The 15,689-nt window shown below is 39.0% G+C and overlaps 1 protein-coding gene across 1 annotated transcript in view; it reads left to right on the forward strand.

Moving 5' to 3' along the window:
* Positions 1–15,689, forward strand: part of LOC114652164 (breast cancer metastasis-suppressor 1 homolog) — a 94,805-nt gene that overhangs the window by 44,521 nt on the left and 34,595 nt on the right. Inside the window, exon 9 of the mRNA XM_028802398.2 lies at positions 14,593–14,632. Within this exon, the coding sequence (XP_028658231.2) occupies positions 14,593–14,632 (40 nt within the window). The remainder of the gene's footprint in view (positions 1–14,592; positions 14,633–15,689) is intronic.

Here is a 15,689-nt window from a genome sequence, read left to right on the forward strand (position 1 = left end):
CTGTTATGTTTAAGCTCAGATAAGCTAACCAGTGTGTATATGCCTGTAAGGAAATGTGAAATGAGGGCTTTTGGGTACATTGTTGTTTACCTTGTACCTCATAATTAGCTTAAAGTGACAGAAGAGCAAGACCAAGGGTAAATTCTCAAGCATCAAATTTTTGGCTAATGTTAGTTACTAAAATGGCCATCAAGCCACTGTATAAATCAGAGCAACTATTGGTGTGGCACAGATATATTTTCAACTCCAAAAAGAGATGGACAGACAACATGCCTGTTTTCAAAATGAAGCAATAGCACAGGTTTTTATTATGAGAATACTGTGCGTGCTATGAAAAACAAGTCACAAAGATAAACTGAAAACAACATGCTGTCTAAGGACAAAATATACAGTGCCAGCTACAAAAGGAAAATACAATTGCACCATGCCTTCTTCTTGATGGTGCATCTTTTTAAGGAATGCTAGGAAGAATGGCCTCTTTAAATTACATGGATATCGCTGTCCTTGTAATACTGAGGTAAAGCTTGCTGTTCTGGACACTGATTTGAATCATTCAGGTTGTATCTTTTCTTTGACGTTTGACTTCTAGTATTTAATGCCTGGTTTCTCTGCAAATAAAGTAAAGTAATGATTAAATTAAAGTTTGAATATTTCCTCACTGTGATTAGTAATTTGTTTAGCTCTTTCAAAGACCTTGTTGGACTTTTTCTTCTATGTTGGTTCAAATGCAAGGGTGTTAACAATGAAGTAGCCATCTTCTAACCTCAGCCTCAATTGCTCTGTTTGATTTCTGTGACCCTTGTAAAGGTGTTTTTGCTTGCTTTGTTTTGAAGGTAAGGTAACCAGCCTTGGCCATATTGCTTGGTTTGATTTGTGTGCTTGAGATATGAGTGATGAGATGATGTCAAGGGTGTACATGTAAATCAAGGCTAATAATTTAGGTATTTCAAGTATTAACTTGTCCACCAGTATAAAAAGAAGGTTAGAGTTTAAAGTGCCTTTCCTGTACACATAACACATCTTTTCTTAACTGGCATCAAAATAATTATCAATCTGCATGATATTTACAGAACAAGAGAGTCTTTAAACATACACCTAGTAAAACATTTTGTTTCAGGTTTAGCTGGTGTCAGTGTACTACTGGATGCCCAATTACAGATGGCCAAAGTCCGTTAGTAATGCCAGAGTGACATCTTGTGCCCCTCCACATACGGTATCTCCAATAGCAATAATAATAACAGTCCTGTGCATAACATATCCTAACCCCCCTAAGGTGATCAGATGCATAGAGTTTGATAGGATGTCCCTGAGGTCACAATTGAGCACCTGCTTTTCTGTGTTCGCTGATTTTATCTTTTACATTATATTTTGGAATACCCTGATGGCTTTGTCTGGCTGGACTTTCTTGGATATCTGAGAAGTTAATATCTTGTGCAGCCTGACACGATATGCATTATAACACACATTTTTGATGTTGTTATTAGTCAGCTATTTAAGGGAATTATAAGACTTTTACAGTTTATTTATAAAAGAGGAAACACAATTGCTTGAATGATTTGCTTTGCCCTGGACCAGGTTTTGGTTATGTGATAATCAGCCTTATTTAACTTAAGTCTCTTTTTAGTATGTTTGTATTCTCTTGGTTAAGTTTGATGTTTCTTTTATTTTTCTATTTTTTGTTTTATTTATATACATTTTTAAACATTTATTTCCATGTGTCTTTATTTTGAATACAAGGCTTTCTCTCAGGGCCTGCCTGCTGGCTTTGTTTTGAGTGAAAGGTTTTATCCTTTCCTACAATTTTTTGCATCCATATTATCAAAGTACTTTTCTTGTTGATGTAATTACAATTGCAATTAAAATTACAATATGGAAGAAAGATTTGTGAAAGTAAATATAAATTTATTTTGTTAAACGAGCCACATTAGCACTATTCCACACCTGCTTGTCTTCATGTCATGATGTACGGCTGCTTACATTACCAACAATAAATCATTTCTTTGCTCTAGTTTCAGAATATTTTTTTTTCATGGTGCAGCCACTTGAGTGTATATTAAACTCATATTTTGATTAAAGTAATTTAAGCAAAATTTTTGGCATCTGCCTAAGAACAGTATGATTTATACCTTTCGTGGATCATTTAATCAGTAAAGTAACTGTACAAGATAAATGGCATAAAATCAATTGCTGGCAAAGCACACATGCAGCCTAAAAGCATAAATTTTGGCTTTACGTGAAGCTATTTAGGGAGTATGTAAACTCAAGAAAGAAAACATTCTGGTCAAATTTAGTCATCACTGTTAAATCCTGATCAAGTGGTTATTTTTCTGTAATCATATGCATATTTAGCTTAATTAATAAGTTCAATATTTTTAACATAAAAGTTATTTCTTCAAAATCAGGGTATATGGTAGTTTGCCGCATGAAATAAGTTTCTAAGGTGAAGCATATTTTAAAAATTTTAAAAAACAACTACTTTGCTCCTGTGTTCTATAATCTTATGTATAACTGAGTCCCATTATAAAAAACCTTAAAACTTACTAAATATATCCGTTTTTCAATCCAAAAATGTTACTGACTTTTGATCCTCATCCATAGGGTACATTGTTTTGTTGTTATGTTGTTTAAAGAAGGTTAAAAAACAAAAAGAAAACCATTGTTGAGAGATTCAGACATTTTAAAAGGAGACCCAGCTGTGTGCTTCACAATCCTAACTACCTCGCTAGTCCCCTGCACTACCCTTTCAGCCCCTAAGTTGTGGATTCACCTGAGAAAGTCATCACCCAGCGCCGTTTTTGGCAATACTGAATTTTGATGACCCAGATGTGAATTGCTGATTGTGTTCTGTGGACAAATCGACAATAATAACTGAAAATGGCGCACTTAATTGTTTATACTCTTTCACCATTTGACAGCTTTTTTTTTTGCAAAGATACTGCCTGCTGCATCTGGATTGATAATGCGCTTGTGTGCTTCAGTGATAGAGCGTATGCATGTAGCATGCAATCAGGTGACAGGAATTAAACAGACATTATAGCTATTCATTCATCCACCTTCCTAACCCACATATCCAGGGCAGGGTTGTGTGGCATCTGGAGCCCCAGTTTCTACAGTCTGCTTCAGTGCAAGACAGCAAAAGTGCTGTCCAGTATTAATATTATTATAATTATTAATTGCAGTCCTCAATATCTTCCATTCATTAATCTATTCTAATATTTTTCTTCAGTACAGATGCAATAATAATCCATCCATCCATCCATCTTCTTAACACACTTATCCAGAGCAGGGTTCCGGAACAGACGGAGCATGTGCTAACAAGCATCAAGAACAAGGCAGGAATGACACCTGGATACAGACACACTAGGGCCACTTTAGCAAATCTAGTTCACCTAAGCTTAATCAGGTTGAAGTTTAGTAAGTTGAATACAGATCTTTTAACATAGAGTGGTAGTGCAGAGCTGTCACTCCAGCCTGACAGCACCTGGTTCTATAATAAATCTGTATGTTCTCCCTTTTCATTTACAGAGTGATTGGTATCAGTGAGTGTCAGTGAATTTACTCACTGTAAAAAAATTGTGCTCAGGTCTTTTATTTCCATATCCTCAAAAATTGTGACTCATAATACGTTAAAATATTCAAAAATTGGTTTGTTACACTTCAATCTGCTGTATCACACTTCCTTTTTCATTTTCCGAGTTTTTTTATTGTGTGTACACAAGATATGCTACAGAAAAGGTGACTTTGCTCTTTCAAAAATCTAAATTTCTGCACTTTAATCAGTTCAGTTCAGATTTATTGTTAAGTGTACAAAGTTCAATGTGTGCTTTTCACTACGCTGTCACTCAGCATGTTTCTGGCTTTGTAGGCTGTGTAAAATATAAATGTAAATGGCTGGGGGAATGGCGGGTTCGTGATGGGTTGTGATAGCTCCAGTCACAATGCAAGCAACAAAACAAAAACAAAACAAGCAAGAAGTGTATCCTTGAGAAAATATTACCAAGAATCTGTAATAAAATAATTATTTCTAGTTTCCTTTTGTAATTATAAGGATGCCTAATAAACACAGAAGGCAATTTTTTAAATTTCATTGATTTTATTGAAATCACACAAAATTCCATACAAATAGATCAATTTTTACAAAAATAGGATCGAAAACAAATCAACACCCACCCCTGAGAAAGAGAGCATGGCCAGCAGAGTAAAACTTAAAGCTAGTAAAAATAAGTAGATAGATGAATTAATAAGTGAATAAAGATAAATATGGTGAAGAAAAAGAAAAGGGGAGAGAATCTGCTTCCTCATTGCTTTAAAAGCTTATTCTAAAATGTTATTGATTAGATCCTGCCAGGTTTTGAAAAAGTTCTGCACAGATCTGTTAAGTGAGAATTTGATTTTTTCAAATTTCAAATAGTATATTACATCAGTTACCCACTGACTTAAAAGAGGAGAGTTAGGATTCTTCCAGTTGAGCAAGATAAGTCTATGTACCAATAGTGTAGCCCATCTGGGAGTAAACCAAACACAGCTCTGAATGGGTTAGGAGGGATTGTGACACCAAGGCTGTCTGATAGGCATTTAAAAATTGTGGTCCAGAATGATGTTAATTTGGTGCAGGCCCAAAACATGTGACCCAGTGAGTCTGGAACTTGATTACAGCATTCTCAGGTTGGATCATGCCCTGGAAACATTTTGGACAATTTTAAACGAGGCAGATGTGCTCAATATATAATTTTGAGTTAAATAATTGTATGCTTTGCACATGGAGCTCGAGTGAATTCTCTGCATTGCTACCTTCCATCCTTTTCTGAGATATTGAGTGAGAGATCCTTTTCCCACTATCCTCTTGGATCTTTGAAAGGGAGGGAAGAAGGCACCCTATTTATAGCCCTTTTTTAAAATGCATGGACAGACAAGGTGTAGCAAAATTCAAAATACATTAAGAAAATAAATTGTGCTTGGTTGCCTTTTTTGTACCTTTCTGTTTAATACAGTTACCCTGTTTGTCTCAAAAGGGCTGCATACTTTACCTAGTTCTACTGTATAAATAGCAATGCATCATTTCTCTTCAATGTGCTTTCTCTTTATTTATCTCTTGTTGTTGGTTTGCTCTGCAGCATGATGTATTCTTACCTATTCTTACCTGTCTGTTATACTCCATTTATATAACAGGAATTATCCATTGTGTAGTATTATTAAGGTATGGTATGTAGTAAACCACAAGGTTGGTAGTTTAGTACACATCGCTGACAGACTCTCGACTTTGAACAAGAAATGTAACTCACAAGTACTCAAGTCAATTCAAGTTGAAGAGCATGCACTGGTACAATGCGTTGCCACACCCACCACACAATGAAACAGCTCGGTATCCCGGTTGGCAACCCCCCTAGGCAGACACGTGGCCCAGTCCCACCCTTCTATCTGCCGCAGCCAGGTGTTACGTGGGTGACCCCTTGGCCTGATCCAGCCCCTCGGATCCCCAACAATGAGGATCGTACGAGCTGGATCATCCTCGGGGAATCGTGCCACATGCCCGTAGTGCTGTAGCTGATGCTCCCTCACAATGCAGGTAATGTGCCTCATTCGGGACTCCGTGAGCAACTGCTTATTCGACACAAAGTCAAACCAACGATACCCAAGGATTTTCCAGAGAGACACAGTACCAAAATAGTCCAGTCTTCATCTCAGGTCACTGGATAACGTCCATATCTTGCAACCATATAGCAAGACAAGAAGCACCAGGACTCTAAAGATTTGGACCTTTGTCCTTTTACATAGATATCAGGAGCGCCACACGCCCCTTTCCAGTGACCTTATGACCCCCCATGCTCTCCCAGTCCGTCTACTGACTTCATAGGAAGAGTCACCAGAGACATGAATAAGTAATCCTCTCGACAAGGTTGACAGTCTCACCGCAGACAGACACACTGCTGATGGCTGTACCAAAGAGATCATTAAAGGCCTGGATCTTGGTTTTTATCCAGGACACTTGCAAGCCTAGACACTCAGACTCCTCGTTCAAATGCCCCACAGCTGCTGGACCCCACGACCTTGCCCTACACCCAGTCCATTCAAGCATTGAACGGAGTAGGAGCAAGAACACACCCCTGATGAACCCCAGAATCAACTGGGAAAAACACAGAGGTTCTGCCCCCACTCTGCACAGCACTCACAGTACCAGTGTACAGGCTGCTCATGATATCCAGCAACCTCGAGGGGATCTCACAAACCCTCAGTATGTCCCATAGGGCAGCTCGATCAACTCAGTTAAACGCTTTACGAAAAATGACAAAGGCTGCAAAGAAACTCTGCCGATATTCGTGTTTGCACTCCATGAGAACCCTCAGTGCCAGGATGCGGTCGATGGTAGATTTCTTAGGTGTAAAACCAGACTGTTCCGGTCGCTGGTAGGTGAGCAAGTGATCATGGATGCTATTGAGGACGATCCTAGCAAGGACCTTATCCGGCACCGAGAGCAGTGTTTTACCCCCCTGTAGTTGCCACAATCCTGGCGATCACCCTTCCTTTTCTAGATAGGGACAACAAGTCCCGTTTTCCAGTCAGTTGGGATGATGCCAGTCTCCCAAGTTGAAGCAAAGATTGCTTACAAAGCCAGGAGGACAGTCTTACCTCCAGCCTGGAGACGTTCACACCGGATACCACAGATCCCTACAGCCTTGTCTCCCTTCAGCTGGTTCACCACCTGTGCAATCTCAGTGAGATTGGGTGGTTCACAGCTAATTGGAGGATCAGCCTCAAGAATCGTGGACCCAGACATATCCAACGTCCTAGCCGGAGGATCAGCTTTGAACAGCTGCTCAAAGTAGCCAGTCCAGCCGGTCACAACTACAGTGTCATCGGTAAGGACCGTTCTATCAGCCGCCCTGACTGCGACTATCCGAGGAACAGATCTGGATGTGCGTAATGTTTTGATTCCTCTGTATGCAGGACGTGGGTCGCTAGACCACAGATGGTGTGTCACTTGCTCACAGCTTCCTCTAACAAACACCTCTTTATCTTCCCTCAGAGCCCTCGCAGCCGTCCTTCTTAGATTCCGGTACAGACCAGAGTTGCCATTGAGCTGTGCACTGCCACTCCTCTCGATGATATCCAGGGTGCCCTGCGAGATGTAACCCCAACACAACCCTCGGCAACCTTCAGGGTCTTGTCATGGAAGGTCTCCCACATCACATTAGGATCAGCAGTCGCACCCAAATCCGCAAGTTCCTTACACAAACTGCATGCAAACTCATTAGAAACAGCCTGGTCTTGGAGTCTGGCCAAGTCCAGGCTCATTTTCCTAGTAGGTGGTAACCTAATGGACCTAAGCTGGATCTGTGCACCTCAGAGAGTGCCACCACTGAAATGCGGAATTTATGCAGCTCCTCCGACAGCAGAGGAAGATGATTATCATGCCAGAGAGACAAGATGTTCCAAGCGCCTACCCAGATGGGCCACCTCAAATTGGGACCCGAGTGCTGCCGTGCAGCAGGCGACGCCTCAGCACCATACCAGTTCTAATGCCCAACAGACCTGACCCCATTGGCTTTCCAACGGTTTCTACTCTTCCGGGGATGGGGCTCCTGAGGGCTTTCCCCCATCCCCTTCATGATGCGAGCAGCCTTCCTATGGGCGGCTGCAGCAGAGCCACTCCCACGGAGCGCAAAAAGGAGTCCTTTCTGTCATCTCGGAGCTGTGTGAAGTTTTTTTTATGCCAATCCTGCCACCAACCCCCATGATTTCCCTCCAAGTTGGAGGACCGCTTGCAGGGCTGGATGCAGTTTAACGTCATACCCAGGACTCGAATACTCCAAAAAATATGTGTTGTGGTGGAACTGGGCACCAGTAAGTCTCAAATCCCAAACATAAAAACACACAGAGTCCAGGTTCAATTAAAGGGTGTTTATTAACCATAATACCTCGTTGACATAAGCACAGGTTCTCTCTCTCTCTCCAGAATACCTCAGAATTCCTCTCACTACCGCACTACCCTCCTCTAGTCGAGTGTTGCTTTCTGTCCTGCCAGCTCTGACTTGCCTGGATAAGGGAGTGTAGGCCCTTTTATTGCGGACCCGGGAGTACTTCCACTGCCAGGGCTACTGCCTGTTGGAATTACTTCCTGGTCATATGGAAGTCCAACATAATGGGGAGTGCATCTCCCTGCAACACCCTCTTGTGGCACCCACGGACCCCAGCAGGGCTGTTCTGCTGGACTACATCTCCCAGCATGACCTACTGGTTCCTTACTGAGTACCGATATCTTGGGCTGCTGCCATTGAGCACCCTTGGGGAATAAAGAGTCCCCAGCGACATCTCCTTCCAGGGGGCTGTCCGTCCATCCCCTCTGGCCATCACTTCCAGGTGTGGAACCTTTCTCTCCCCTGGCCAGAATGCTTGCCTTCCTGCTTTTAGCCTGCTGTCTGGGCAAGGAACCATCCCTTCTTCTGGTCGGGATGCCCGTCCAACCCATGTGGTATTTACAGTGTATAATTCCATCATTGTGATCTGCAAAAGACCAAAGTGTGAGCTATTTAATTTATCTTAGTGTAGCTGTATAGGGTGGTCCAGATCTAACTATGCAACTTTTAATGCAAGGTAATGCAATAATTGCATAATTAGATCTGGACCACCCTGTATTTGTTGAGGGTTTCAGAATAGTTTAAAACAGTTCAAAATGCAGCTACCAGAAAGGCATTCCAGCAGCTAGTAAAACTTGTATAAAAAACTCAGTCCCAGTGTCCTCATTTTAAAAGTGTTATTGAAATTTAAAGCAAACTGTTCATCCAAAAAATAAAGTTAATAATTATACACACAAAAGATGAAGACATTTCTTGTCTGTGATGTTCTGTTTAAGGCTTAAGTGTTTTAAGTTATATTACTTAAAGTTTCTTTATGTTGTCCTACTCAGTAGGACCATACGAGAACAGTAACATTAACGTAATGCAACGGTTAGAAAACTATATGCCCTTAGTGCTTATCTGTTTAACAGTTTGTGTTTCTTTCTGACTGTCTAACTACAATCTGGTATACTTCTGTTGAATAAATACAGAAATATAGCAGAGGATTTAGAACTTTCTATTTAATTATTAGCTTATTAAACAGAATATTCCATTATCTATGTTAAGGGTACATTCTTTTCAAATTAAGCAAAACTTTACGAAAATTTACTATCAATATTAACTTAAAATTTTTTGATTTTACACTTAGCTAATAATAATAATAATAATAAAACATTGTATTTATATAGAGCCTTTCTCATGCCCAAAGTGCTAAACTACTACATCTCTGATACTAGCTATGTTATAGGAATCATTCAGGAGTTTTTTTCCCAGGAATCCTGTTAAATAGAAGTTAGTTTTTTTTTTAATTTCCTGCATTGTCAACTAAGCCTTTGTCATCTGAGCCTGGAAATTTTATTTTATAGCACAGCTTACTTAATATTTAATAATTGAGATTAACTTCTGTTTTACTATTTGTTAACCTTGATGTGTCTGTTTATATATACTATGTTATATATATTAGTGGTTTTACACATCAAATTTTGCAAAGTCCAAACATTTATCATCTCTAAAGTTTCCATTTTGAGTTTCTGACCTACAAAAAAAGAATAAGAATGAATGTGTGCATATATAGTATGTGATATATATATATATTATATGTAATATATATTATACATAACAGTCATACACAGCTATATACACCGAGCTGTGTCCACCGAGTGATGCTTCAACTCCCCAACACCCCATACAGACAGGCTTGGACACAAGTATAAAATAAACAAGAGGATTTATTGTGGGAAACTTCACTGGTAAGCATTCCCCTCCACAGCCACAGTACAAAGCACAGTATGCAGCACTCAGCACTACTTTGTCTTCTGTTCTCTGTCTCTGTCTCTCACTGTCTCCTCCACTCCTCCACGCCAGCTTTGTCCTCCTTCCACATGAAGTAGACCTCCCCAGACCTGCAGCACCCCCTACTGGCATCCATGGAACCCAACAGGGCTGAACCAACAAACGCCAAGTCCCATGATGCCCTGTGGAAATCCATGGCACTGCTGGAGCCTAGGGGGGACTGCCATCTAGTGTTTTATTGAGACATTGCCCTATGCATGCTCTCTCCCTCGTCCTTCCTGATGGTGTCCCAGCCATGCCAGGTTTCTGGCCATCCCTCACACTATATATATTGTAAGATAAGCACAGGACAAGTAAGGTGTTTTGGGACACCTTGCGGCCAATCCTGTATAACTAATCAATTGAAAACAAGCGTGTGGGAAAACTCAAAACGAGTCGTTCTGAAAGTTGAATCAGGTAGAATGATCAAAATGGTGGCTCTTCTGTATACCTGGTACTCTGGGAGGAAGAGGTGGGTCCTGGTGGTCAGACCCTGGAAGTGATATCATGAATGGAATGGTGTCAGTTCCTTTGTGGAGAGAATTGTTATTAGACAATGCCACCACATGTCTCGGTGGAAGATTACAATCACTCAAGCCCTTAAGCTGTTCCACATGCACACACATGTGACAATACATATAAACCATATATACTACACATTCCTGAAAAGTATAAGCAAATTCTAATATTCTTGTTCATCACAAAATTGCATAATTACATTTTTGACTAACATTAAGTTTATTAAATAAATTATATCTGTATTTTTATGCCTCACATATCATCTGATTTTGTAGTATTACCAGCTTAATAAAAGCTTCTTGCAGTTTTTGTTATTTAACATTTGTGCAATTTCATTTTTTCCATGTATAAGGGGGATGGTGTAGATCTTAGAATTATAGTAAATCAGGCACCTGCACCTTAATTACTCTCTTTTCAGTTCTGTATTTAATAATCTGATGTGACATGACTGGAATCTATGAGTGAAATTGCTTCTTGGCTTATTTTATTTCAAAAGCTTTTATTAGAATTTCAAATAAATGACTAGAAAATTGCTTTTTCAATCTGAAATTCGCAGGAAGGACAGTAGAATAAGAATATAGAAAAGAAAAGAAAAAAACAAAACATTAGACACATGTAAATCAAAGAAATGACTGATTTTCCAGTTACAGTTGCTGTATTCTAAAATGAAATCTTATTTGAATCTTAAGCCAGGTTTATTATCTTCACTTATCAGTTCCATATGTTCTGACTTCCCCCTTTCTATGATATTCAGCATTTACAAATCTATCTCAGTCATTACTAGAATGTACATATTCCATGTCTGGTGGCCGCATATTTGCTGCTTGCTCTTCGGTCAACAAAGTATCTAATTTCCTTCATAATATATAATGTTGTGCTTGGGAAAAGAAATGAAACATTTCAGCACTTAAATGCTAGAGTGACATATTATGGTAATGCGCAGAACACTTCAAGCACAATTTTCAATCATTTCAAAATAAAACATGAAATACTAACACACAATGGGAAAGTGTAAGTAAAACTTTATTTGTTTATACTTTACTTTTTTCTTATTTGATGTTTCAACATAAAACAAATAGGCAATCTGAATACTGTAAAAAAATACCTGATATATTCGATGTCTCCAGACAAGCTGACCACTCAGTGTGGTTCTACATTAAGTTTAGTTATGGAGAGAACTACAGTCATTTTTTTTTCAAAGATTCAATTTATGGCTATTGAAAAGTAATTGAAAAAAACTTCTGTTTTATTTCCAGTTAAGATTTTAATTGCAGTTAAACTCTTAATAAATGGCTGATTAATGTCTTTATAACAAGTCAGTTTTATATGTGTGTTTTATTTCTGCAAATTTTCATTGAGCCTGCTGTGTGAAGATTGATAAATATCAGTACATGCATCAATGGTGTGCCTCCATACACAGGAGTGCCTGTATTATATTTTGGTGATGCTTCTAGACAGATTTTGTAAAGTATGCAAATTGTAATATACCAGCTCAGATGTAAATGATAAAAATAGAGCTGCTCATTCAAAGGAAGGTTAGGTTTATCCCCTGTCTCTTCTCATGAAAACTGTAAAACCATTTAAGAATTCTTCAGGCATAAACAGAGATACCAACAGAAATCAGAAAATGTCTTGAGCACTGATTGTATTTAATGCATTCATCAAAAACAAAACTCAGAATATGGGGTAAGTATAGTAGAAATATACAATTAAATGTATTATAGTAAATGTAACTTATACATTTTTGTAATCAAAATGTGGATCTTAATGCTGCAATAAAATAAAATAATTTAAGGTACTGAAATAGGTTTGGAACAGTGTGATGGCCTAGTGGTTAAGACTTCTGCCTAACAAAATTCAATTATCTGGTATCAGTATAATTGAGGTCTTGGGTTTGTGCTACTTCTTGTGCTATAACCAAGATCTTGTGCTACAACCGAAATAGGCACTAACTTTCTGTGAGACTTAATTGTAAAGAGTATCCTGAAAATTAATGTATGAATATATGCATTAAACATATATCTGTTGGGTTGTTTAAAAAAATCTTCTTGCATTCATAGCTTTTTTGTGCTTCTCTATCCCAGTCTGTGTAAAACATGGTCGGCAGACTAGAAATCAGTGAGAAAAACTGAATGTGATCAGAAAACTAGTAATCAGTCTCACCCTATGTGTTACAATTCCCATTCTATCAAGACACTATATAAAAGCGGTCGGGATTGTCCTTCCGTCCCGTGAGTGCAAAATGTAGCGGTATTCTGCTTATCACAGACTTACTACTTGCGGCTTGTGGTACGAAGCGACGCGATGTGAGCGGAGTTCTGGTGCTCCCATCGTTCCCTTGCTTTTGTGTGCGTTCTAGGAGATTAGGTAGGCTATTTTTAGATTTGTATACAAAGACATTTTGTCCTGCCTTACTTCTTCTAACTTGGTCACTTCATTAGCAGTCATTCATTGACTTTTGCGACACGATGAAAGGCAAAGCCCTCACTGACTCACTCATCACTAATTCTCCAACTTCACGTGTTAGGCAGAAGGCTGAAATTTGGCACGTTCATTCCTTACAGCTTACTTACAAAAGTTAAGCAGATTTCATTTCAAAATTCTACGCGTAACGGTCAAAACTGAATCCTACTTACGTACATACTGTATATACGTCCATAGCCTGCAGCTCGGTCACCGTGTGAGGCGGGGTTACGTCCTGCGTCCCCCAGCCTCCCACGTATTTGGCTGCCTGCCTATATTGCATCCCCCATCCCCACGCCTCCCATGTAGTTGGCTGCGTGCCTATTTTACACGTTTGGAGAACCGCCAATGCCTCTTAAACATCTTAGATTCACAGGTGACGGTTTGAGTAGTGGACACTTTGATGTTTATGAATGTTTCAACTCTCAAAAGCTGGATGCGAAGTTATCGATGAAACCGGTTGTATGCTTACAACGCTTGACAGATGCCGAATGTCACTTCAACACAACAAGTCCTGCAAATACTAACGTAATTGAAACAAACCATGAAACTCAAACCGATTATGACAGCAGCAATCCAAGGTGTGAGACAGTAAAAAGGAGGCATGTCAGACGTCGTGGTACATTTTCTGATGCAGCTAGGTGGAAACAACTTCGTGACGCTGCCGCCAAACACTCGCAGAAAAATCCACAAGTTAATAGACACGCTGTCGCTAAACACTAGCAGGCAGATCCACAAGTTCATAGACACACTGTCGCTAAATACTTGCAGGCAAATCCACAAGTTAATAGAGACACTGCCGCTAAATATTCGCACACAAATCCACAAGTTAATAGAGCTTCTGTTTCTAGGTACGATCCCAATAATAAAAAGCGGCTCATACAAAAACAACAGGTTTGGCTCAAAAAACTCGATTGTGGATTTGTGTACAGCCACTGAAACTTTGTAATGGCACGAGACTTCAGGTCATGTGTCTGCAAAAGAACCTAATTGAGGCAACTATTTTTACTGGCAGTGGCTCAGGGGACAGCTTTTTATTCCTTGCATCCCCGTTATACCCTCTGATCTCCCATTTCAATTCAAACGCCTCCAATTTCCAGTAAGGCTCTGCTTTGCAATGACAATTAAGTCTCAGGGACAAACCCTACAAAAGGTTGGCATTGATTTGAGGCAAGATTGCTTTTCACATGGCCAACTGTACGTTGCATGCTCAAGAGTAAGCTCAGTGCACAGCTTGGTCATATTACAACCGGAGGGCCGAACTGACAACGTGGTATACAAAGAGATCCTTAACAAATAATTATTTGTATATTTTCCCTCAGTTTAAAAATGTTTACTTTTCTTCTTAATAACAATTTTAAGGCAGTATTTCGCCACTGAGAAGCACGGGTATTTTGCTAGTATAACAAAAGAGTGGATAATGATTAAAAATACAAAATAATGTGATAATGTCTTTACATAAATATCAAGATTATTCACCCTATTATAATCTCAGATATGATAACAGAGGTTCTACTACATTTCCAACTAATCAGAAGAATCATTCAGTGTTGATTTAAGCATTAGCATATCTTAAAAGTGTAACTCCAGATTTTGAATTCTACCATCTTTAGAATTATCCAATATCATCTTAGTTTAGTGGAAAATAGAAAACCCACTTTATAGCTCATTCAGATTGTTGACAGATAATGTACTAATAAAAGCTTTTCTTACTTTTTTGCAGGCCAAAGCAGCTGTACCTCCTGTCAAAAAAAAAATGGAAGGTAAGCTTTTAAACTTTCATAGATTTGAACTATAAGTTGTGCCTAATTTAATATTGTCTTAGCACTGTTGTTGAACAGAAAATGTAAGTGATATTTATGCATTCATGCAGTAATCAAAATTACTTTACAGTAGAGTGTTAAAATTTATGTTACTCTTCTTAGTGAAAATTTGTTTCAGGTGGTTCAAACAAATTTTCTTAATATTTGTTCTTTGACTGATAGCATTAAATAATACCATTTACACAAAAACAAGTGTATAGAATTTTACATTCTTGTCATAGTTCTTTAAAAAATTGTATATACTGTCATCACCTTGTAGGAGGTGCTAACATCCTGTTCGTGTAGTACCAATTTTCACTTAGGCCAGCGGCACATTATATAACTTCAAGTGTCAGTCTTAATGACGGGATTTACTGGATCTCATTGGCCTTGAGGATATCAGATTACACAACTAGGAATCACAGGGGATGACAGATTATACTACTACATCAAGACTTCACAATGTACTACGTGACTGTACTGGTGGAGCTCAGATATTTTCCAGGTATGGTGAGTTCAGACATAGTATTTGCCTATGTACAATGTGACAAACACAAGACATTGGAGAGACAAGCTTTTCTATTTTTGCAGACTAAAACATATTCTTTTCTTTCCTTGTGTATCATTGTAATTCCAGCTGACTGGTCACTGTTTATCAACTCTCATCCACTTCTATGACTTGACTTTTTGATTTTGTCGGCGTGAGTTTAAAACTTGTCTGGCTGAGTTGCTGGAGAAATCAAACTACATATCTGGCAGTCATTTGAACGCATTGCAACTGCTCCATGACTCACTAATATTGTAAATGTGAAGCCTTCATGTAATGCTATGGGAATTTTACACTATGAACTCAGATAAGCCTTTAATTCTAAATGCTCCATGAGCCACTAATGAAATTACACAGTTTCCTTGAATCCAGGTGGTTCATCATGTGGTGGGTGCAGTGACGCGCTATCAGTGCATGTTCCTAACCAACCTTGACACCTGCAATATGTATAGAACCAGTGCTGATGGAAAT

The sequence above is a fragment of the Erpetoichthys calabaricus genome, chromosome 1 (genome assembly GCF_900747795.2).
Source record: "Erpetoichthys calabaricus chromosome 1, fErpCal1.3, whole genome shotgun sequence".
Lineage (NCBI taxonomy): Eukaryota > Metazoa > Chordata > Cladistia > Polypteriformes > Polypteridae > Erpetoichthys > Erpetoichthys calabaricus.